Source organism: Hyperolius riggenbachi, chromosome 3 (assembly GCF_040937935.1).
Source record: "Hyperolius riggenbachi isolate aHypRig1 chromosome 3, aHypRig1.pri, whole genome shotgun sequence".
In the NCBI taxonomy this organism is placed as follows: Eukaryota; Metazoa; Chordata; class Amphibia; order Anura; family Hyperoliidae; genus Hyperolius; species Hyperolius riggenbachi.
The window spans coordinates 229645674-229670985 of NC_090648.1; the positions used below are offsets into that span (position 1 = coordinate 229645674).

The 25312-nt window shown below is 39.7% G+C and overlaps 1 protein-coding gene across 1 annotated transcript in view; it reads left to right on the top strand.

The window, feature by feature from the left end:
* Positions 1 to 25312, top strand: part of SND1 (staphylococcal nuclease and tudor domain containing 1) — a 977252-nt gene that overhangs the window by 800357 nt on the left and 151583 nt on the right. Inside the window, exon 17 of the mRNA XM_068275928.1 lies at positions 3000 to 3188. Coding sequence (XP_068132029.1) covers positions 3000 to 3188 — 189 coding nt within the window. The remainder of the gene's footprint in view (positions 1 to 2999; positions 3189 to 25312) is intronic.

Below are 25312 nucleotides of genomic sequence, written 5' to 3' on the forward strand. Positions count from 1 at the left end.
GAGTCTGAACAGGCCCTAAGGCTTCAGATATGATCAATTACATTGTCTGTTCCAATCAGCAATAGAATCAGTTTACATCAATTTTTGCAGCACACATCACATACAGTTAAAAAAATGTACTGTTAATAGGCACCTTCAGTTAGATTTTGGGGCTAATCCTAATTTTGGGTTAAATTACTCTGCAGGACTGGTGGTTAGTTTCTTTATTAACTTCTCACTATTTCTAGTTACAATTGGAGGTTTTTTTTTTTCATTTTCTTCAGTGAATAAAACACTGTACTAATGAGCAGGTTTTAAGACAAAAGGTAATGAATGCATGGCTGTCACCATATATGTAGTGTAGCATATGTGCTCACTATACAGTACTATGATACAAGAAATTACATTTTCACACATTTGTTTTTCTTACAATGCAAAAGTACAAAACAGTCTGCGCAAAATCTTTCCATTGATCTTTCTAGTGGCATAATCAGAATCCAGAAATGTCACAGCTGGGAAATTGCTTTTAAGGCTTGTCAATAGAAGGAAAAGCTTTTTCCTATGTTCCTGCACAAAGCGATTGATATACTGTAAAATGAAGAACACCACAACTTTTCCCAAAATTTACAAACCCAAGGCATGAAAAATGTTTTAAAAAAAATCATATCACGTTTGAATGGAACTCCAGCTGCATTTTTAATCAAATTGCATAGAAAAAATAACCAGAACTATGTTTGCGTCCTCCTTTTTCCCCATTGGAGCAAATCGTACTGGTCTCTGATCCTTGTGGCAGGCATAACTGAGAACAAGTAGTAAAGGTGCATTTCTCTATTGGGAACAATATCAGGTGTTATTATGAGCTATGTAAGACATAGAAAAATTGAGCTGCATCACCCTTTGTAGATTCACTGAACCATCCATCTGATGTCAGGTGGGAGCAGCCATACAGTTATATAAAGCAAAAACTAACCACAGGAAAAAGTACAAGTGCTCAGCCAGCAATCAAAAATGCTGATCTTTATTATATCAAATACTGCACAAGAGCACTGCAGTTGTTCACCCTAAAATCCCCTTCACAACCTGCCCTACTAAAAACAACCTGCACCATAACAGTACACGGAACAGGAGCTCACCACTTTGTAGATAAAAAAGCAAGACTAGCGCCCATATGCATTCAAGTTCACTCCTCGGAGATAATTCATATTCACTCATTATTCAAAAATAATTTTCAGCATTTTACAATTGAGAAAGTACCCAAAAGTTGTAGAAAAGTACCATCAAAATGTTTTTAAATATTGTCTTGCTTGCTGGTGGTTTAAAGTGCATTTATGACAAGGGGCCATATGCAATTAACTTCTTCTCCTGAGATGTCTTAGGAAATAATTTCGTGTTCTCTTTAAAATAACCTTGTTTTAGCATTTAACAGCTGAAACAAATTCCCAAAAGTTAGTGAAAAAGTACTATTAAAAATATTTTGAGTATTTTCTTGCTTGCTGGTGGTTTAAAAGGTTTTTTACAAGGTATGAAAAATAAAATTAGGAGAAAGGAAAAAACTCAAGAGAAAAAGTGAATTGTATATGGGCCCTGGTGTGGTCCTGCATTCACTACATGCTTGGCTTGTACATTTATTCTTATGGCAAGGACATGGGGACTGGGAGACCTTTATGCTGTGGGTAAAAGCAATAAAAAAACTAGTGGATTGCTTTCTTGTAAGCAGTGTGCTTCCAGGATATCTTGGAAGGTTCATTACAGGCATGATTACCACTCTGATCAGACAACAGTCCTCTAGTACATGTAGACTGTATCTGACAAATGTTGTAGTTTCCTGTTTGGTTTTCTGGGCATGTTATTATCTTTCTATCCTCTGTGTGTTGTCTTTGCTACCAGGAAGTTTGGTTTTAGCAGGGCAATCAATCTTTATTTTTTATCTGTAGCAAGGACAATAGTTCTTGCTATGTCATGTTTGGTTTCAACATTCCAGTCTGACTGTATCGATTGCTTTACCTACCAGAATGCAGTTGTCATTTGAGGATATGAATTGTTATCATTGGCAGAAGGACAGAGCGGGAGCTGCTAGGTGGAAAGTGATGTGGTTGTAATCTGAAGCTGGGCATACACGGCAGGAAGGGAAGCTTATCAATCCAGCCTGATGGCTCTATTGATGATATCCGACGTGTCCGATACCCCTGCCGGATCGATACTGTGCTCGATACCGGCGGGGAGAACAATGCCCAAAAACAAGCAGCTCATTAGCCGCTCCAGCGGGGACGAGCTGCAATCGATCCGCACGCATGGATGAGCGGGGATGCGCCGGCATCGAGCCGCTGGCTAATTGAATAGAGCAACGTGCCGTGTATGCCCGGCATTATGCTGGGCATACACGGCAGGAAGGGAGGCTTATCAATCCAGCCTGATGGCTCGATTGATGATATCCGACGTGTCCGATACCCCTGCCGGATCGATACTGTGCTCGATACCGGCGGGGAGAACAATGCCCAAAAACAAGCAGCTCATTAGCCGCTCCAGCGGGGACAAGCGGCAATCGATCCACGCGGACGAGCGGGGTTGCGCCTGCATCGGGCCGCTGGCTCGATCCAGGGCATATAAGAAATGAGAAACGTGCCGTCTATGCCCGGCATTAATCTTAGTGGATCGTCATAAACTTGGGCAGTGTTGCCTGTTAACATCTATATTCTGCATAAAGTTAAATAAAGTAATGACAAAACTCTTCCAAGCACAACAAAAAATAAGATCTGTTTACTACCTCACAGAATAATGGCAGATATCCGTTATCCTCATTCTTGAATGCGCTTGTTGTAAATGTGCCTTCTTAAATGAGGATGAGGTGGAAATAATATAACAAGTCTTTCTCCTTTTTCTCAAAATGCGTTGCAGGATTTTATTTCCTTAGAAACAGTAGTTGTAAAAATGAACTTATTTGAATTCGATGTTAGATCTGATGTATGGTGTTTTATTAGTACAAAATAAAAATATTTATGTCTTTGGTTTTTGTGTTCCAGGTGGAGGTGGAAGTGGAAGCAATGGACAAGGCTGGGAACTTCATTGGATGGCTTCATGTGGATGGTGTTAATCTTTCAGTAGCCCTGGTGGAACATGCACTATCCAAGGTCCACTTCACAGCAGAACGCAGTAACTACTATAAGACCCTTGTGTCTGCTGAAGAGGCAGCCAAACAGAAGAAGGAAAAGGTAAGTAGTTGCTGCTTGTCGTGCAGATGGGATATTATCTATTTTATGCCAGATCTCATGATCTTATGCCTTTTCTGAAAGTGATGGTGGAAGCATTGGCATTTGTTGCATTGCCATCACCAGTATTCCCAGAAGTTTCCCAGCATTCTTTTTCATGTATTCCTTGCATGAAAGGTAAGGCCGGCTTACACTGAATGCGCTATGCTGCTGCCCTGATGTGTTGCCAATACATTGTAATGGTAATGCTGCAATTTCAGCACACAGCTGATGCATTGCCATAACTTTGAAGAAGGCATGAAATCTGGGCAGGAACGGATGTGCTCATGCAAGGCATTTCGTGTAAGCTCCAGACCTCACGTACATCCCAAGTTCAAAAGGCAATCAGATGTAATGGACTGGATATTCTAAAATAAAAATATACACATACTTCCATAGTTCATGATGGCTTTAAATATAGAATACACAGGTCCATTTATGCAGGAGACTTGATTGCTTTTAGTGAATCTTCAAATAATCTCTCTAATTATCCAATGAAACTAATGATCAGTTATAGACAGTTCATTGATCAGGGACATCTGTACATTTTCTTTGAAGCAGTACAAAATCATGGAGCGGTGAAATGACCCGCCAACTGATCAAACAGTAGAAAACTAGCAGGGCAGAGGTGTGATCTATGTGGGATCAGTTTTCAGTTTGAATGCTGCAGCTTGGTGAATAAATTGCCTCTTAACCAATTAATTTTTTGATAAATTCCTTGTTTGTATGATTGTGTTACTTACATTTACCATTATTGTAGTTTCACTTTCATATTAAGATCTCCCATGGCTTAAAAGAGGCCATGCTGTGGGAGATTTAAATAATGCCATTAGCATTGTGGGGGCTTGTGTGCGCTGCCCACACTGGCTGGCCGGGACTTTGCTATTTAATAAAAAGTGCCTGCCCGGCACTTAGTTGCTCGCCTCCTCCCCTATTCATTTTTTATTAACCTGCCAGGCACTAGACAGCCTCGGGCGGGGCCCCTGTCAGTCTCTGGGCCCCTCTGCAACCGTGGGGGCTGCAGGGGTTGGTTATATTTATGCTGTGCCAAGGGAAACAAATATTGTTTTAATACGGGAACTTTAAACTGTCTTTCAGACGGGCACCACAAAAAATAAAACCTAGTAAAAAATCTTAATGGGGAAAGACTTGCCTCCCATCCAGTGATACAAACTCTAGCATCAAGGGGCTTTATTCAGTACACTGCATTTCTGATGAAGTGGTATTGACCTGAGAAATGTGTTGTGCTGAGAAAAGTCCCTTTGAACTACAGGTTAGGCGTTTAGTCTCTCTCATGACTTTTCTGAAGATAACCAGTGAATCTGCATCCTCTTTCTGAGGTAAATCCTTGTTTTTACCTTCCCTGCTCTCAATGTTCACAGTAGCTGCCCAGCTAATCACATGACAAAGGACAGCAAGTTTTCCTCACACCAAACTCTCAGGCCACACTTGCTCTAAACCAACTCTGGCGCCTGAGTTTGCAAACATGGGCAGCTTCTGCTGTGAGAAAAGCCGTAAAATCATTTGCAAACAGCAGAGAAAGGATGCGGTTACAAGTTCAGCTCAGAGAGCAGCATTTGATTTAACAGTCATTTACAAAAGTGATACGCAGCATCCACAAATATCTCACACTTCCCTAAATACATCACCACCAGTAGATTTTGTTAAAACAAATGGCAAGAGAAAAAGTAAGCAAAAAGATATGATTTTAAAACAGAAGCTCTGTAGCTTGTGCTAAGCATGCACCGATTGTACAGACCTTGTAAAATGGTGTTGAAAGAAGTTACATGTATTAGTGCTGTTATATGGACACTGACCACTGGGGTACACCATTGTCCAGCCTGTCTGGTCACCTCTATAATTGCTGCAAAATCTTTGTGAGAAGGGGTGAGCAAGAGAGCCTCAAGCTCCCCATATAACATGTATGGTTAGGTATATGTGCAGTGTTTGAGGCTTCTCCCATGCTCTTACTTGGAAAGTGACAAGAGTTGAGATCTGTGCTCAGAATCTAATCTAAGTCAAGCTGCTCTTGTGTTGCTGGAAATCCCATTTCATACAAATGCCTGCTTAGAGCTGTAAGCCAGGTTAAAAAGAATAAACTCTGCTTTTGGGAGCAGAGACAGCTGCTGATCACATTGCCCCTGAAAACTTCACTTTCATTAAAAACAAACAGCTGATGAAGATTTGCATTTGCTGAACTGAGCCAAGGGTAGATTATCTAACAATCTGTATTTTAAAGGAAACTGTGTCTCTAGAGGAAACAATTTGATGCTATTATCCAGAAAGGTTTCCATTAAACATATTATAGAATTTGCAGCTATGAAACCTCTGTTATTATTGCACAAAGAAAAATAAATATGCACTATTCTTATAATAAATATTGCAAAAGTATTCGGCCCCCTTGAAGTTTTCCACATTTTGTCACATTACTGCCACAAACATGCATCAATTTTATTGGAATTCCACGTGAAAGACCAATACAAAGTGGTGTACATGTGAGAAGTGCATCGAAAATCATACAGCATTCCAAACATTTTTTACAAATAAATAACTGCAAAGTGGGGTGTGCGTAATTATTCTGCCCCCTGAGTCAATAATTTGTAGAACCAACTTTTGCTGCAATTACAGCTGTCAGTCTTTTAGGGTATGTCTCTACCAGCTTTGCACATCTAGAGACTGAATTCCTTGCCCATTCGTCTTTGCAAAACAGCTCCAACTCAGTCAGATTAGATGGACAGCGTTTGTGAACAGCAGTTTTCAGATCTTGCCACAGATTCTCGATTGGATTTAGATCTGGACTTTGACTTGGGCCATTCTAACACATAGATATGTTTTGTTTTAAACCATTCCATTGTTGCCCCGGCTTTATGTTTAGGGTCATTGTCCTGCTGGAAGGTGAACCTCCGCCCCAGTCTCAAGGCTTTTGCAGTCTCCAAGAGGTTTTCTTCCAAGTTTGCCCTGTATTTGGCTCCATCCATCTTCCCATCAACTCTGACCAACTTCCCTGTCCCTGCTGAAGAAATGAACCTCCCGAGCATGATGCTGCCACCACCATATTTGACAGTGGGTATGGTGTGTTCAGAGTGATGTGCAGTGTTCGTTTTCTGCCACTCATAGCGTTTTGCATTTTGGCCAAAAAGTTCCATTTTGGTCTCATCTGACCAGAGCACCTTCTTCCACATGGTTGCTGTGTCCCCCACATGGCTTGTGGCAAACTGCAAACGGGACTTCTTATGCTTTCTGTTAACAATGCCTTTCTTCTTGCCACTCTTCCATAAAGGTCAACTTTGTACAGTGCATGACTAATAGTTGTCCTATGGACAGAGTTTCCCACCTGAGCTGTAGATCTCTGCAGCTCGTCCAGAGTCACCATGGGCCTCTTCACTGTATTTCTGATCAGTGCTCTCCTTGTTCGGCCTGTGAGTTTAGGTGGATGGCCTTGTCTTGGTAGATTTACAGTTGTGCCATACTCCAATTTCTGAATGATCGCTTGAACAGTGCTCCTTGGGATGTTCAAGGCTTTGGAAATCTTTTTGTAGCCTAAGCCTACTTTAAATTTCTCAATAACTTGATCCCTGACCTGTCTTGGACCTGTCTTGTGTGTTCTTTGGACTTCACGGTGTTGTTGCTGCCAATATTCTCTTAGACAACCTCTGAGGCCCTCACAGAGCAGCTGTATTTGTACTGACATTAGATTACACACAGGTGCACTCTATTTAGTCATTAGCACTCATCAGGCAATGTCTATAGGCAACTGACTGCACTCAGATCAAAGGGGGCCGAATAATTATGCACACACCACTTTGCAGTTATTTATTTGTAAAAACATGTTTGGAATCATGTATGATTTTCGTTCCAATTCTCATGTGTACACCACTTTGTGTTGGTCTTTCATGTGGAATTCCAATAAAATTGATTCATGTTTGTGGCAGTAATATGACAAAATGTGGAAAACTTCAAGGGGGCCGAATACTTTTGCAACCCACTGTATATACATATACACCAGATAGGCTTAACCAGTTCAGCCTATCTGGACGAGTATTCTCGTCCAGATAGGTGTGCCGCTCGGCATATCAGCATTGTGTTTGATCGGCGGTGCGTGCACCCCAGTGGGTTTCTCTGTCGGCAGTGTTTGATCGGCGGCGCCCCTGCGCACCCCAGTGGGTTTCTGTGTCGGCGGTTGGGGAAAGGAACATTGCTTCCCCGTCCCTAATGCAGTGCGTGTAATGAATGGACCTGACCCCGTTCAGGGGCCATGTCCATTCATAATAAAGATCGTGATTGAAAATGTAAAAAAAATAAAAATAAAAAAATAAACACTTCCTGGTAATCTAGGGAGTGTTTCTATCGCCATCTAGTGGTGAAAAGTTAAATTACACACCACATATTTTTAATTAAAAAAATATAAAATGTATCCATTCCAAAACCCCCACCCCAGGTACCAAGCAGATGTTTAAAAAAAAAACAAAAACGAAAAATCCATTAATAGTTTCCTTAGGGACTTAGCTTTTTTTAATATATATATGTCATGAGGGTAAATTACTGATATTTTAGTACATAAAGGCTTACAATTGATGGGACACAAAAAAAAACCCTAAACAGAACAATATACCTTTATTTCCAAATAATATATTGGTGCCATACATTGTGCTAGGAACATAATTTAAATTTTGTGATAGCCAGGACTAATGGGTGGGTTCTATTTATAGAAGCTTTGCCTATTTTAAAACTCTAGGGGATGGAATTGGAGATATATTATATTTTTTGGGGGTGAGGGGGGGGGGCATATAAAATGCATAGAAATTTTTTTTACTGAAAATAAGTATCGGCCACAGAAAGCTTAATTGCTGCAAGATACAGATCATTTATGTGTGATGAATAGTGATAAAGTTGTTGACGAATGAATGGAGGAGCGCTGGCAGGGAAAAACAGCTTACGTGAGGTGATAACACCTGTAGGCTGAACCGGTTAATGTAACTGCCAGTGCCAAATTAAAATGTAATTTGTGCCCCGGCTATTGCTGGTGCCAGGTTATACACTGGGTGTTGTTATAGCTGCAATTAACATTGTGGCCTATGGTGGTGGCACCCAAATAACCTGTCTCACCTAAAACAAGCTAATGCAGTCAGATTTCAGTCAGAGTACCTGATCTGCATGGTTGTTCAGAGTCTATGGCTTAGTATATTTGAGGCAGAGGATCAGCAGGACACCCATGCCATTGCCTAAAAAGAAATATATGTGTGTCTTTGTGTATATCCCTCTCACTTCAGGTGTGCTTTAAACATCAGGTATGAGGAGATAATAGATTGTAGAAGCAAGTTTCACAGGATAGGAGAAGCTCCTTAGAAGCCCTGTATGCTGGTATAGGAAGAGGTAACTAGTGTAAATAGGAGACATTAATTTCTAGAGTGGATATCGCATTTTGGATGTAACTGGATATTAGTTTACCAATGTATGGAGGGGTGTCATTAGAAAGCGCTTTGCAGGTTAGTGCTAGAACATTGAATTGTGCTGCAGGCTCCAGTGGAAGGAATGGTAGCGGGACGTAAGGTGGACGAGTTGTGCAGCTGAACTTACAATGCATCAGAGAGAAGTCAGTCTGTTCCCTGGTACACCCCACAGGAGGGTTCTACAGTAGTCTATGTGGCATATGATCAGGACAGGCACCAGCATTTTTGTTGTGTCAAGAAAGGGCAGGCACGGGAGATGTTTTTATTTGGAGACTAATAAAAATGCTCCTCGGTGTTCTCCACCAGAATTTTTTTTCCAGCCGGGTGACATGAAAATGTAGTCGGGTGGGGCAAGATGAGAGGATGCTAGGCCAGTGCTTCTGTGCACAATTCTGCTTACAGCATAGGTGAAGTGAATCGATGACAGCTGGGTGCTCACCAAAACTAGCCGGGTGGAGCACCCGACTAAAAGAGCCTGGGGAGAACCACTGCTCCTACCTAAAGGTTAACCCTGGTATGCTTTAAATGAATCTATACCATTCATTAATAGTTATTGCCTGAAATGTGTTTTTTATTTTTTGTATTTCTTATAGCTTCCTGTTTAAAATATTTATTAAAATAGACTATTTATGGTAGCTTCTATGTATGCTGGCATTAGTGATCCGTGCAAATAAACTATATAGTAAGCTGTTTTACATCTCCTGGCTTAAAAATGATGAACAGGTTTGGCCATGTAGGAGCATTATAGATGTTAAAACATTTGCACCTGATAGCCTTTGAAGGTCAAATATTTTTAAAATGTATGACTTAAAAATACTACAATTCAATGCCCAGTCTAATTGCTCTTAATGGAGGTTTCCTTTAAAGGTTACCTTCTTCATTTGAGTGGAAAGACATGTTCTCTGAGAACACAATAGGTTTACTTGCACAATGACTTCAATTCACTAAGACCTGGTATTTTTTTTTTCCTAGCAGTAAATTGCCATATGCTGTAAAATGTAAGATTCTTTTTGTAATTGATAAATATTTTTCCAGAAATCACTGTGCTTCAATTTTTTCTCAGTAAAATACCGCAATTTTTAAAAACTTTCTGCATGGATACTGCACTGTTACTTAACTACTTCTGCCTTCAGTCGTTTTCACTTTATGCATCCGAGCAATGTTCACCTCCCATTCATTAGCCTATAACTTTCACTACTTATCCCAATGAACTGATCTATATCTTGTTTTTTCAGCCACCAATTAGGCTTTCTTTGGGTGGTACATTTTGCTAAGAGTTTCTTTACTGTAAATGCATTTTAACAGGAAGAATAAGAAAAAAACGGAAGAAATTCATTTTCTCAGTTTTCGGCCATTATAGTTTTAAAATAATACATGGCTCCATAATTAAAACCCACATATTGTATTTGCCTAATAGTCCCGGGTATTACACCGTTTAAATTATGTCCCTATCTATTTTGCATCCATCACTATTTACAAGCTTATAATAAAAAATAAAGAGAAATTGCATCGTTACATGAATATTTAAAAAGTTTAGACCCTTAGATAAATATTTCCGTGTTTTTTTTATTTTTTTTATTAAACATTTTATTTGGGTATTTTTAGGAAGGTGGGATGTAAATAGCAATTTTTTTAATGTAAATATGTGTTTATTTTTATTTATTTTTTACATGTGGATGTAGTTTTACTTTTTGGCCATAAGATAGCAACCTTAAGTTTGTTTACATGACGTCATTCTAAGCGTAACATGTTTGCTTAGCGTGATGTGTGGGGACATAAGAGGCAGAAAAAGAGTGGCTTCTAAGAGAAGCGGTCGCTTTTTCTGCCAGGGAAAGGAATCCATGATCGTGCACCATGTCCCGATTCATTGATTCCTGGGCTAACGATCCGCGTCCGGGAGCGCACATGGCCTTCTAGACGCAGCCTCTACATCCAGAAGGCTTAAATGGTTAAACAATACAAAACACTTGATTCCTTACCGGACTATACCTGCATTGAGTAAAATATTGATGAATTGAAAAAAGATAACACAGAAGACATTTTACTGTATGCAGTAATTTACCATTAGGAAAACCATTTCCAAAGAGGTATTAGTGAATTGAAGTCTGTCTTTCGGATTGTATTTTAGGTTAGGAATAGTATACCTATAGTCTACCTATTGACCCTTGTGCTATATTGTAGTACATTTTAACTGCAGTTAAACTGTGAAAACCTTAATCTAGTAATATCTTGGCAGTGAAGTATACTGCTGGTGTAAATGAAGGGGATGCAGCTGTGTACTTAATTCTTGGATAATTGCAGAATATTTAGAACTGAAGTGTCCTGGAGCCTTTGGGACTCTTGTTCCCAGTATTGCACAATCCCTCATACACGGTATTATACTGCATGTCACGGCTTTATTTTTGAACACCACACATCAGAACCTTTCGGAAAAGCATAACAGGCATATCTTGAAGCACAAAAAAATTCTGTTTTGGAAAACACTTTCTTCAATGACTTTTCAGCTGATTTTGGCTTGTGTTGCTTTTATAATACTGTAGGTCTGCATATTCCTGTCTATTAGCATATCACAGCACAAGATAACCCATTTAAATCAGTTGTTCATTTTCCTAATGTCCTCTGGTTATCAAGTTTCTTTTTATCAGAATAATACTCTACAGCTCATATCAATTGAAACACTTTACTTTATGGTATACGGTTCTGAATGCACAATCATAGCTTTATAGAAAATAGCCCTCTGGTGGCACATATTTAATCTGCACCAAATGTGTATGTGCAGGGAAACCAATATTTCCTATATGGAGCTGACAAGATCTGTCCAACCAGGCGTAAATAAACACTACAGAAAATAAGACTTCTGCTTGTGAGGACTTTTTTTAAGCAGTTGTGCATTATGGCTTTTGTTCAAATTGCACCAGCATGGTTTTGAGCTATAAAAAGTGCAGAAACCCAGAACTAGTGCTGAGGACATTGATTCTATGTTTTAAAGGAAGAAAATATTTAGTGTAAGCCATAGGTCTATCTCCTAAATAGTAAAGAACAATGGGATAAAAAATATACCATAAAGAGTTTTGGGTGAGTCAAGAAAAAGATAAATGTGAGAATAAAAGGTTTCTCTAGATGGCTGACAAACATGTCATCTTCACAACTATTGTTTCCCTGAAATACCCCTAGCTCTCTGATATTTAAGTGTTTTTGAACATTTCAGGATATTATCATAGTTTGCAAATGTGTAATATGGTAATCCCTAAAGCCAAATTCTGTGAATTGTATGTAATAATCTTATAGCAGTTCCAGTGCTGTTAAAGTAGTAGTCATATGACTGTATGATTTCCTGCTAGCTGTTACTGGCACCTGAGAGTCGATCAGTGGTGGGCTCGGTATTCTATGGTAACCATCCACATGGGGGATAATGGCTCTTCTAGTATTGATGTCTACTTGTTACTAAATAAATTACAGCAGAAATCTGAGGATTGATATATTTGCTAGCGTAAGGGCCTGTTCAGACTATGCACGTTCCTAGACGTTTTCAGGGAACACGTACGGGTACCAAAAACGCATAGGAACGGCTCCTAATGCTTTTGAATGGGCTAGTTCACATGTATGCGTATGAGACGCATACGTTTCTCATCCGCATTGCTGCACGCAGTTCTGTGCGTCACGCATAGAAACGGACGCAATGAAAGTCTATGGACGCGTATCAAAAACGCGTACTATTGCGTTTTTAGCGTCCGTTTTCCTCTATGGTTCCCACAAAAAAATTTTTTTTCCCCTGGGTCACGTGTGTGTGCAAAACGCAATAGAATACGCATTAGAACGCAAGAAAAACGCATGCGTTTTCAACTTGCGTTTCTTTGATTTTAAACGCATTCTTCATACGCAGATAGTCTGAACAGGCCCTAACTGTATGATGGAGTACAAAGTTATGGGGCTGTCAATACCCCCATTGCTACTTCTCTGCCCTGTTGAAGTACAGATCCCCACATGCATAATCACCCTTTAGATCTATAAATTACCTGGGATCGATTGAAAGTTGATCAATTTGGCAGGTTCAGGGTAATAGACTTGTGGCAGATTTGCTCAGTTATTTCATCTGCGGGAAAAATGTATACGTGCCTAAAAAAAGGCCTATGAGATGGTGTGTTTCGCAAGGTGCCAAACCCGGCCTGGCATTCTGATATTGGCGAAAGAGAGGAAGGAGCGTGGGCAGGGCGCCTATGCTTTGTATATATATATATGTATATATATATATATATATATATATATATATATATATATATATGCCCCCTTCCTGATTTCTTATTCTTTTGCATGTTTGTCACACTTAAATGTTTCTGCTCATCAAAAACCGTTAGCTATTAGTCAAAGATAACATAATTGAACACAAAATGCAGTTTTAATTGATGGTTTTTATTATTTAGTGAGAAAAAAAACCTCCAAATCTACATGGCCCTGTGTGAAAAAGTGATTGCCCCCCTTGTTAAAAAATAACTTAACTGTGGTTTATCACACCTGAGTTAAATTTCTGTAGTCACCCCCAGGCCTGATTACTGCCACACCTGTTTCAATCAAGAAATCACTTAAATAGGAGCTATCTGACACAGAGAAGTAGACCAAAAGCACCTCAAAAGCTAGACATCATGCCAAGATCCAAAGAAATTCAGAAACAAATGAGAACAAAGTACTGTAATTGAGATCTATCAGTCTGGTAAAGGTTATAAAGCCATTTCTAAAGCTTTGGGACTCCAGCGAACCACAGTGAGAGCCATTATCCACAAATGGCAAAAACATGGAACAGCGATGAACCTTCCCAGGAGTGGCTAGCCGACCAAAATTACCCCAAGAGCGCAGAGAAAACTCATCCGAGAGGCCACAAAAGACCCCAGGACAACATCTAAAGAACTGCAGGCCTCACTTGCCTCAATTAAGGTCATTGTTCATGACTCCACCATAAGAAAGAGACTGGGCAAAAATGGTCTACATGGCAGATATCCAAGGCGCAAACCACTTTTAAGCAAAAAGAACATTAAGGCTTGTCTCAATTTTGCTAAAAAAAACATCTCAATGATTGCCAAGACTTTTGGGAAAATACCTTGTGGACCGACAAGACAAAAGTTGAACTTTTTGGAAGGTGTGTGTCCTGTTACATCTGGCGTAGAAGTAACACAGCATTTTCATACCAACAGTAAAATATGGTGGTGGTAGTGTGATGGTCTGGGGTTGTTTTGCTGCTTCAGGACCTGGAAGGCTTGCTGTGATAGATGGAACCATGAATTCTACTGTCTACCAAAAAATCCTGAAGGAGAATGTCCGGCCATCTGTTCATCAACTCAAGCTGAAGCGATCTTGGGTGCTGCAGCAGGACAGTGACCCAAAACACACCAGCAAATCCACCTCTGAATGGCTGAAGAAAAACAAAATGAAGACTTTGGAGTGGCCTAGTCAAAGTCCTGACCTGAATCCTATTGAGATGTTGTGGCATGACCTTAAAAAGGCGGTTCATGATAGAAAACCCTCAAATAAAGCTGAATTACAACAATTCTGCAAAGATGAGTGGGCCAAAATTCCTCCAGAGCGCTGTAAAAGACTTGTTGCAAGTTATTGCAAATGCTTGATTGCAGTTATTGCTGCTAAGGGTGGCCCAACCAGTCATTAGGTTCAGGGGGCAATTTCTTTTTCACACAGGGCCATGTAGGTTTTGAGGTTTTTTTCTCACTAAATAATAAAAACCATCATTTAAAACTGCATTTTGTGTTCAATTATGTTATCTTTGACTAATGGTTAATGGTTTTTGATGAGCAGAAACATTTAAGTGGGACAAACATGCAAAAGAATAAGAAATCAGGAAGGGGGCAAATAGTTTTTCACATCACTGTATTGTATTAGTCAATCTGACCGATTTGCTGCCAAATTTATTTTATTATTTGCCTCTTCAGTGTGTATTTATAAAGATCCAATATGATTTAAAAAGGACCGATATCTTTTATGAAGGGAATAATATGATGCTTAGATGCTTCCAAAATCATTTTAAAGTGCCAGTCCTACACTTCATTTACTTGAAAATGTTGACCCTGGACTTCTGCTGAGAATGATAATTAAAAACAATGTGGTGATTTAGACCAGTGGCAATATTTTAATCTGTTACTTTTTTAATAAATTCATCTAAAAGTGTAATTCAAGCAGGAAAAAGTCAGTAAATGTTCTTTTCAATTTTTATGATAAACACTTTTTTGTAGACAGTCCACAGAATAATCCTTGAGAATAGTTGTGACCCCTACATTATTCTGTAACATTTGTTATAATTGATAAACCTACAGACACATCTGAAAAAGGATGTCAGGATTGCCTAATATTTCACAATGCTGACATTGTGCTGCACAACGGACCTATATGCAGCAAGAACATGCTTAAGAGGTGGCAATGTCACATCAGAGGCTTTGAGAATAAAACAAGGGAAGTCAAGCAGAGAAGACAGCTTGTGTTTAAACAATCTATAATTAGCAAGAGCTGGAAGGAGGGAGCGACATGTAGTGACATGGGCCACGTGGAGCAGTCTGAATCAAACCTGTAAATGCCAGGCCCTAATGAAGATAATAGTATTTAAATGTGTTCACAAGCCATAGGGAGCACTAGGTAAATAAATAACACCCACACATGCTTTTCAAACAGTCTTTTTGTGTCGGATTTCTGTTTATAACTTTACACCTCCATAACTCTGCATTTGGCAGAAAAAGGCCTCATATATAGATTTATGCTGTACAATCCTTTCCCCCTCAATGCTTCCATATTCTGGTGGTTGCTTATGGAAATAATGTTTTGTAGGCACTTTCATCCAAAATACTTCATTGTAATCTTTTAAAGCAATGCATATGTCAGCACTATGTAAATGCACATATACAACAATGTGATTTTTTTAAATCTTCAGAATAAAAACACATGGTGTGGATAGCTGTTGACCAAGGTAGTGATCGTTTCAGGTGACCATTTTTCCACAATCCTTATACAGACAAGCAGTTTGGCAGTATAGAAAGTTGAAAGGAATGGGCAAAGGATCAGCAGATATTCTGATACCGCAGTCAGCTGTGGACTTTCCTGACTGAACGATTGCCGAAGAAGAGGCCATCGACATAATGGGACACGCATACCGTGTTGTCCCTAAAAAATAAAATTATTATTTCAAGTGATGAAAATCTGACATTTGTTTGTAATAAAAGCAAGCTATTACAAGTATATCAGTGCAATAAGATATGGCTTGTTTGTTCTGAAACCCCTTAATTTATGACTATGAGTAAAATTAAGAAAAGTGCTACACCAGTATGAAAAAATGCTCAGTATCTTACAGTTAAGGTTTATCCACCTGGCTAACATACAGGTGCTAATAATACTGTTACACATGAACAAGTGCATGCAATCAGAGTAAAACTAATTTTGTAGTAAAGGCAGCACTATTCCCATTGAAACGTAGTTGAAAATGCTAGTCCCTTGTAGCCATGATCACCTAACCACTAGGCTTACAACAGCATGGAGCCAAAAGTGAGAATGGTAATACTTTTCCAGTTGTTTCTGTTTCCATTGATATAAATAGGGAAATTCTGCACAATCCTGTGCATTTCTGTAGCCATTGCTAGCATCACAAGGGTCAGGTGATGGCCTGTTTACAAATTGTATGAAATAAATGACTAGGCTGAGCCAGTGATGCCACTAGTAAAATATTAAATACATTTTTCCTAGGTAAAAGAAGTTGGGGGACATCCCCGCGCTGTGAATGTGTGCCTTCAGCAGCTTTCCTGGTCTCAGAACACAGAATCACTGCTGATAATTGGGAATGCATTGGTGAATTCTGGGAAATCCAGTTTTTATTTAGTGTGTGTATACCTGATTTTTGGCATATACACTTTTATGATGCATTCAGAAATTACCTTGAAAGTGTCATTCAGACAGCATGGTGCGTATGGAGTTGCCATCCTTACCTTTTAACACTAGTGTCTGGGGTCCAATGCCTGCCAAAGTCATATGGTTAAAGGTTTTATGTTTATTCCATACTTCCACAGGGTTCATTACACATCCCACTTCCCAAATATTTGGACACATTTATGCTATTATACATGTACATTAGGTTGTAAGGATGTTACAAGGAGCAGATGGTAATGTGGATGTGTAAATACTCGTTACAGAGTGATAATGAATGTTCACTACATACAGGTGTAATATAAAAAAGAGATTTATAACCACGAAGAGTCATAGACACCATGCAATAACCGGCAGCCAATGTAATAAAAATCAGGAGAGATTAGCTACACGCACCTGATATACTACATTTTCTCGTGGATGTCCTACTCCAGTTTTTTGTATCTTCTGTGGATTCTCAATGGTAGTATTGATGCTCCATGTTTTGAAAGATAGGCAACTCAGATCACATCAAACTTAATGTCTGGCTTCTCAGGAAGTCCCTCTGCTTAGCATGGTCCTTGCTAAGGAGCAGATCAGCTCCTAGAAAACCACTCCTGAAAATTTGCACAGTCTTAGCAGGTAGTCCCTCTGTGAAATGGCTAATTGACTGGTGGGAAATTTTAGCTGTACACATATTATTCTAAAATCTGCAGAAATGGCTTCAGCCTTGCAGTCTGTGACCCGTGTATATGTGTAAGATATGCTTGAAAGTTGATGTATGTTGGGAGACACAGACACACTGAATGCTAAACGAGTTTCAGTCATCCAACTATTATCTAAAGATTATGTTAAATGTCCAGTGAGCATTTCTTCTTACACAAACCTAATTAGGATGTAGATGTTGGTTGTGTCTGCTTTAATTAGACATCAATCATCCCCATTTGTCAAGTAGTGCATGCCTGAATCTATGCATGGGCAAGAGGTAAGAAAACTCAATATCCAAGATTAAAAAAATATGAATATAGTACTAAAGTAAACATGCATTGAGAGAAACATGCAAGGGGAGATTGCTGACTTGAAAAAGGAAATGGCAATACCCTGGCTGTGATGCTGATCCTCTGTCTTTAAAGTAAACCTGTGGTTTAAATGAATATCAAGGCTGACATTTTATTTCCCTTTAGGAAATTACAGGGTGTTAAAGTGACCTTTTGAATCCTGAAATTTTAATCACAACTTCGTCAATCCGGTTTCCAGTCATATTTGCGTTAGTATAGCTGATCTGCATTCTCTTCCTGGATCAATGCATTAGAGACAGAAGATCTGTAGACATGGTTAAAATCCATTTATAAAGGCAAATGTCAGTTTATCAGTGGCTTTCACTATAGGTTTCCTTTAATACTTTTGATCTCATTTATTCAAGTTCAGGGTTAGTGAATGCTAGACAACAAAAATGATCTGCAAATACGCTATTCTTGTATGGTAAGAATTAGCAACCTACTTGAAAGGAAAAAGTTTTTGCAAAAGCATCTGTACCCTTTTCCATTCACACTACCTCAGATACAGTAGCTTTTCAGTAATTCTTGAAATTGTCTGGTATGTTTCAGTTGACAGTTGCAAATCCTTGTCAGATTATAGGGGATGATTTTCAGTTAATCCGTGGAAATTAACCCAGGTAAGGTTTGCAGGAACACTTATACTGTCAAGACTTGGAGAAATGTTGTTGTACATTAGGTTGTGGAGTCAATGAAGGCAGATCAGGCATCTAGAGATGATCAATTAGAAGATAATAATCCTGGCTAGCATGCAAGTTTAATAGACATGATATGCAGCTTGGAACTGGGCCTACCAAGTAAACATCCTGGTGATTGTGAACTGGTCCAGTTCCAAAATGGTTACGTGAAAGCAGGAATGACTAATAACTGAATGACCATCTCTACTTTTGACTTTTGTGGATTGCTGTGCAGCCTAGTACTGGGATTCAGGACAGTCCCTTTTTTTGCACTGAATTTTCTGAGGAGCAATAAGGAATACCATTTCACAGACACACTGAATGCTAAACGAGTTTCAGTCATCCAACCAGGGGCGTAACTAGGCCCCACCGGGCCCCCCCTGCAGATTTTCAGAGCGGGCCCCCCCTCCCCCCCCCCCCTGGGGCCCGCTCGCGGCCGTTTTGTGGGTGCTGGAGGGGTGGCAGCATGAGGGGAAAGCCTTGCCCACAGTCGGCGGGGAGAGGGGTAGTTCCCCCCTCTCCCTCACCTCGGGGCTCTCCCCTCTGCGCTCCCCTCCAGCTCGTAAGTGTGTGGGGCTGTGGTGGGCAGCGGGCAGCGGCGGGCAGATACATACCTGCTTCCGTGCGTTCCATCGGAGAGTTCTCCCTCTAGCGGCTGACGTCACTTGGAAGTGACGTCAGCCGCTAGAGGGAGAACTCTCCGATGGAACGCACGGAAGCAGGTATGTATCTGCCCGCCGCTGCCCGCTGCCCACCACAGCCCCACACACTTACGAGCTGGAGGGGAGGGCAGAGGGGAGAGCCCCGAGGTGAGGGAGAGGGGGGAACTACCCCTCTCCCCGCCGACTGTGGGCAAGGCTTTCCCCTCATGCTGCCACCCCTCCAGCACCCACAAAACGGCCCCGAGCGGGCCCCAGGGGGGGGCCGGGCCCCCCCGCAGGCGCAGGGGCTGCAGGGCCTATTCCTACGCCCCTGCATCCAACTATTATCTAAAGATTATGTTAAATGTCCAGTGAGCATTTCTTCTTACACAAACCTAATTAGGATGTAGATGTTGGTTGTGTCTGCTTTAATTAGACACTTTTGTGGATTGCTGTGCAGCCTAGTACTGGGATTCAGGACAGTCCCTTTTTTTGCACTGAATTTTCTGAGGAGCAATAAGGAATATCATTTCACATATTTCTTAAATTAAATACTTAATTTTTGTTTACAATTGATATGATCAATATTTTTTACGACTGACTAAAGACCAGTATTGTCCATCAGTCTTTAAAGATGTTTAAATCATCTTCAATTTGCAATCAGTTAGGCGTTTTGTGTACGCAAATGTCTAATCAGACATAAAGTTGTACAATGTACGGCATTCTTTGAGGTTCGTACACACGGCCAACATGCACAGGACCAACACGACAAACCACACAACCTGACGAACCACACGACCTGTATGTCCACACGACTAGATGGCTAAACAACCAACTAATTAACATACTGCGCACGCAAGAGGAATGATGCACTACACATTCAAAATAAGTACAAGTTTTTTAAACCACTTGTACACACGCACCGACTGCATTATATCACTGCATTATATCTGACCAACATAGATCCAACAGTTGGATCAGGCTTGTTATTAGTTTCTCGGCAAGTTGTTTGCATGCGTACACATTCCTGATTATCATCCAACAGACTTAAGTCAGATTATAATCAGGCTGCAGGTTGGGCCATGTGTACTTAGCTTTACAGTTCACGTTTTGTGGAAACCTTAATTATATAATCTTGATTGTACAATCTTATCAAATCTATGAAGTAGAAGGTAAACTGAGTGAGTATACTTTAAATGGATACTTTAGGTCACAGGTGTCAAACACAAGTCCCGCGGGCTGTTTGCTGCCCTACTTGCCATATTATGTGGCCCTCAAGAGCTTCAAATGTACATTATTGTAAGCAGTAAAAGAACAGTACATTGCCGTCCTATCCAGAGGAGCTCTCCAGTGACAGTGTTTGTGATTGAAACATTGTCAGTTTGAGCTGGGGTGCAGCAACAACCCACAGGACCTCTCCGGCGAAATTAACATGGGCCTCCTCTTGGAAGCCAAGGGGCCCCCCCTTTCTTCTAACACCATCTCCCAACATAGCAGGGTAGTGTAATATTTACCTTCTCCAGAGATGCGTTGTCTCTTCTGTTTTTCCTGGCAGTTGCAAGCTCTGTGCTTCCATACCCCCTCCTAATCATGTGACACGCCTCAGGAGCCAAAGCTATGCATCATAGATCATGTGGCTGATGGAAAGCTCATTCGGAGACTCAAAGCAGGTCAGGAGCAGGTAAATATTAAACTGCTCCACTGCTGTAGTCTGCAGAAGGGGAAGGAGCTATAATTATGCCACTTAGTTTGAGACTGTTCAAGAAATGTTAAATCTTAATAAACAAGTTTGGCCGCAACTTAGACTACGTGTTAGATTTTAGCCCCTTACATGATTGTGTTTGACACCCTTGCTTTAGGTAGTCCCACATATTACATAGAAGTGGTAATATTGTACAATCAAGATTTTATCACCAATGCACTCCTGAACACTGACCGTTAAAGAACTTGTCTGCTCAGAACTGTTGTTTTTTTTGTTTGTTTTTTACTTCTTTGAGATGTGTGCACTTGTATTCTCTGACATAGATTTACTACCCAACCATTTCAAAATAGGCGCAGCAGGAGAAAATGAATTGGTATCATGGCTCCAATTTAGGTGAGAAATTTCCAGTGGGAATTTTCCCTTTTAAGTGTTTTTTTTTTATTATTAAATAATTTACACAAATAGCTTCAAAAAAGAAAAAGCTAAAAGCATGTGTTTGTGTGTCCTCACAATGATTTAGTCAAGTTCTCAGAGGGATTAAAAAAATATTTAAGTGGTTATAAAATTAAAGTAATAAAGTGTGCTGTGCTTAAAAATTGTAATGTCACTGCAGGAGCTCTGTCATCCATTTCATACAGCACAGTGTGTACAGCTCTTACATTTACATACAAGCCCTGAATCCATGCGTATTCTAGTTAATGTGTGAAAAGTTGTCATTTTGGTTTTATCTTACACTAAGTCAAAATTAAATCCTATTTAGTAGCACTGCAGATACTGAGCTGTGGCCAGGCCAGTATGAATGATTTGCACTGAAGTAAATGCAGGAAACCTACTTATGAAATAGCACTTAGGGTTTCTAATTCAGCTGTACATTGATGATTAGTCTCTGCAAGTTGAAAATATTGTGAGGAATTACTGTCATTAATAATGTGCCAACAATACAGTATAGACTATAGCCCCGTTTATTTGTAATATGAAGACTAAATTAAATGATCCTGAGTGGTGACATCAATATGTATGTTGAAAAAAAAGCAGTGAAGTGCTTTATTAGTCATGGTTGTTTGTGTGTATGAAATGTACTGCCTTGCTCATAACATTTAAAAAATGGAAAAATTAGAAGTATAAATCCCTCCACAAGCAGAAAAGTGATGAATAATCTTCTCAACACATACGATTAAAACCTCATAAATCTATAAGTGCTGCTCATTAATTCTTTATGGACTAGGCTTGGAGACAAGATATGATCTTTGCATGGAAAATGTTCATGAGTTTCACAGAGACTGAGAGTCCATTGCTCAATTGAGACCTCTGGTGCAAGATCTCCTTTTGTTGATAATTATAGATGAAAATCCATAGCCAAAATGGAACAGACTTTTCCTCCTTCACCCAATGTAGCTTACATACAGGAGAGACAAGGTTGCCCAGAGATCTGTGATTTTTAGATGCTGACCCACCCCGGAGCTCCCGATTTTTTTTATCTGCAGTAAATTTTTAAGCGGCATACATAGGACTCAAATTAAGACATTGGATTCATTTTTCATTTTAAATATTTTGAATGATGGACTGTTTCTTAGCACAACAATTTAATTGAGAAATATCACTTTTTGCCTGGAGATCCTCTTTAGACTTGAACTCAGAGGAACACCAGTGAATAGAGCAATGTAAATAAGATTTATGTAAAAATAGATTTGGATTATGGTGCCGGGTTTTAATTAAGCATTGTTAAACCATATGTGTTTTAATTAATTAGAATTTTTTTCATAGCATGTTTTTTCATTCCCCCCCCCCCCCCCCCCTTTAACTTTTTAATAATTTGTGTTGACATGTAAGGGGAGAAAATAAATAAACATATTTACCTGGGAGCGATGAATTATTGAGGTGACCAATTAGCACCTTAAGACCACCTATCCTTCCACTCATTCTACATCTTCTGCATCTTCTGCCTTCCCCTGGGTACTAGAGGTGGGTTGGTGGGCAGTGGTCAGAGCCTCCTGTTCACTGGCTCCAGCCATTGGACTGCCAACCTGTACACTTGATTAAATCTGAGGAGATGCACATTTCTCATCACACTGCACAGCCAAAGGTCAGTGTTGTGATACATTACACAGCCGCCTGCATCCAAGGCAGTGTGATGTCTGGTCATGAATAGGGAAACTTGCCCATGCATATTCTATTCCCTTTTCATTTTCCTGGAGCTGAACAGGGCTTCTAATGTTCCTAGAGGCAAGAGAGTCCATGGTTGTTTGCACTTTGTATCCTGCATGGAGTTCACTTCCACAGTAACACACCAAAACCAATACATCACAATTAACAGTACTTCAGCTTTTTAAATCTGAACTTAAAAAGTAAATAACTTGATGTTTTTGGTTTTTTTGTTTTTTTAGTTTTTTTTTCTAGCAATATTCAATTATAAATTATTTACTTAGTGTTTGCTCATTTTTTTAAATTTACCTCACCCTTATTTACCATCTGAAATTTAATACAGGTGATAATATCTTTAGTCCTTTTTTAGGTGCAGCTCTGCGGAATGTTTTTTTCTTAGAATACCGTGACCAGTGAAAATAATGCTCAGTCTGACTATTCTGGGAGGAGAATTCTGCATAGCTACGCATCACTGGGAGTGCGGAGCTACATACCAATATACTACAATATGTAGAAAAAAGTGTTCCTGATGCTGAAACCAGGAACATTACTGTAAATTGGGTATCCTAAACGATTGACTGCATTCCACTATATATCACTACAGTGCCTCTTTAATATTGTGGACTTAAGCCTAGCTGTGTAAATCTGTCTTTAAACCTATAACTGCGTTTTACTAAGCAGTACTTAACAGTTTTTCATACATCTAGAAACATCCACCTTAAATACCTTTATTCTGTCTTATAGAGCACTGTCAATATTGAGCTGCATTTAAAATATATGGATCTCCAGTAATTAATTTAAGTGCATTTTCCCTCCTTACTTTTTACATGTCAGGCTTGAGCTAAAGGAAAATTGGCAGGAAAATGTATACATATAATAGCTAGCTTGTAGCAAATTGCATTTTATGCTGAATCTTTGTTGGGTAAAAATAGATGCATTTATTTCAGTTTAACTCTTCCTGTTTAGGCATACCTGTGTTAATGCTGAGGGCAGCCAGCCATATGCTATCAAGCACCTCTCTGCACTCTCAGCTTGCGCTCAGTAGTGTGTTTTTCAGCATTTCCAGGCTCAGCTTGTTTTCCTCTGTGGGTCGGAGATGAGTCTTTTATAGGATTCAGCAATATTTTGCTGCTGACTCTGCATTCATCTGCACACAATCCAATGTACTCTCCAGCCCTCTGATTAATACATTGAAAGGGAACTTGTGAGATTATTGAGCTCTGTTTCTGCTCCTCATTCCCCTTATAAACCATCCGGGTCGAACTTAACCAATGTCCTGATGTGGTTATCCGATCAGAAGAATGTACGTTTGGCAGATGTCTATTTTAATTTTTTCAAAATTATTTTGATTACTTAAAGAGGAACTCCAGTGGAATAATGTAATAAAAAAGTGCTTCATTTTTACAATAATTATGTAGAAATGATTTAGTCAGTGTTTGCCCATTGTAAAAGCTTTCCTCTCCTTGATTTACATTCTGACACTTATCACATGGTGACATTTTTACTGCTGGCAGGTAATTTCAGTGGAAGTAGCCGCTGCTTGCTTTTTTTTGGCAGTTGGAAACCGCTGTAAACAGCTATTTCCCACAGTGCAACGAGGTTCACAGACAGGAAACTGCCAGGACCATGGTCCTCAGTTTCCTGTGGGAGGGGTATCACCACAATATCAGCCATACAGAGCCCCCTGATGACCAGTTTGTGAAAAGGAATAGATTTCTCATGTAAAATGGGGTATCAACTACTGATTGGGATGAAGTTCAATTCTTGGTTATGGTTTCCCTTTAAGCCAACACTGATTAGAAAAAGGATTTTAACCCTATGCTGAACCCTATGAACAGCAGCTTGAAGGTCCATAACACCCTTAACACAGTGTAAACTCTGCATGCACAATTTCCACTACCTTGGGGGAGGCATTATCTTATGTCATCGGTAAACTCATTTATGCCCTTTTCCCCTCTTCTATGGCTGCAATGTATTTTCCACATTGTCATATTGTCTTGTGTACTCATGGAAGGAGCCATATGGAATTACATAAAATATTGTAAACTTTACAGGTCTTGAATCTGAATATATGTTGCATGAAAGTTGGCATTCCTACCTGGCTGTCACTTTCTCTGCCACAAGCTATACATTTATAATGCTGAAGGCACGAGGCACAAAACTAGAGGATGAGATGTATTACCTTGGTCACAGAGCCGAATGTATGGAGGCTTGCCCTACCTGGAGACTTAGCTTGTTTTCCATAATGAATCCTTCAGCCTAGTCTGGAGATTCCATAGTTTAATTACAATAGTTGTTCGATTTTTTTTGGAATACCTGCTCCATTCTGAAGCTCTACAACTTGGTAAAGACTTTTTTTTTTTAAATTCAGATCCACTTTTGGACTCTTGTTTTTTGAAGCAACCCCTCAAGATAATGTTTCAGGTGTGCTCAGCAGTTTCTAAAAGACCTGTAGCCTCCTGGCATGTGTGGGTAAATGCATTAAACTTTTTTTGTGGTCGGTTAAGTGAGTTCGAGGTTGTGAACGGCTTTTT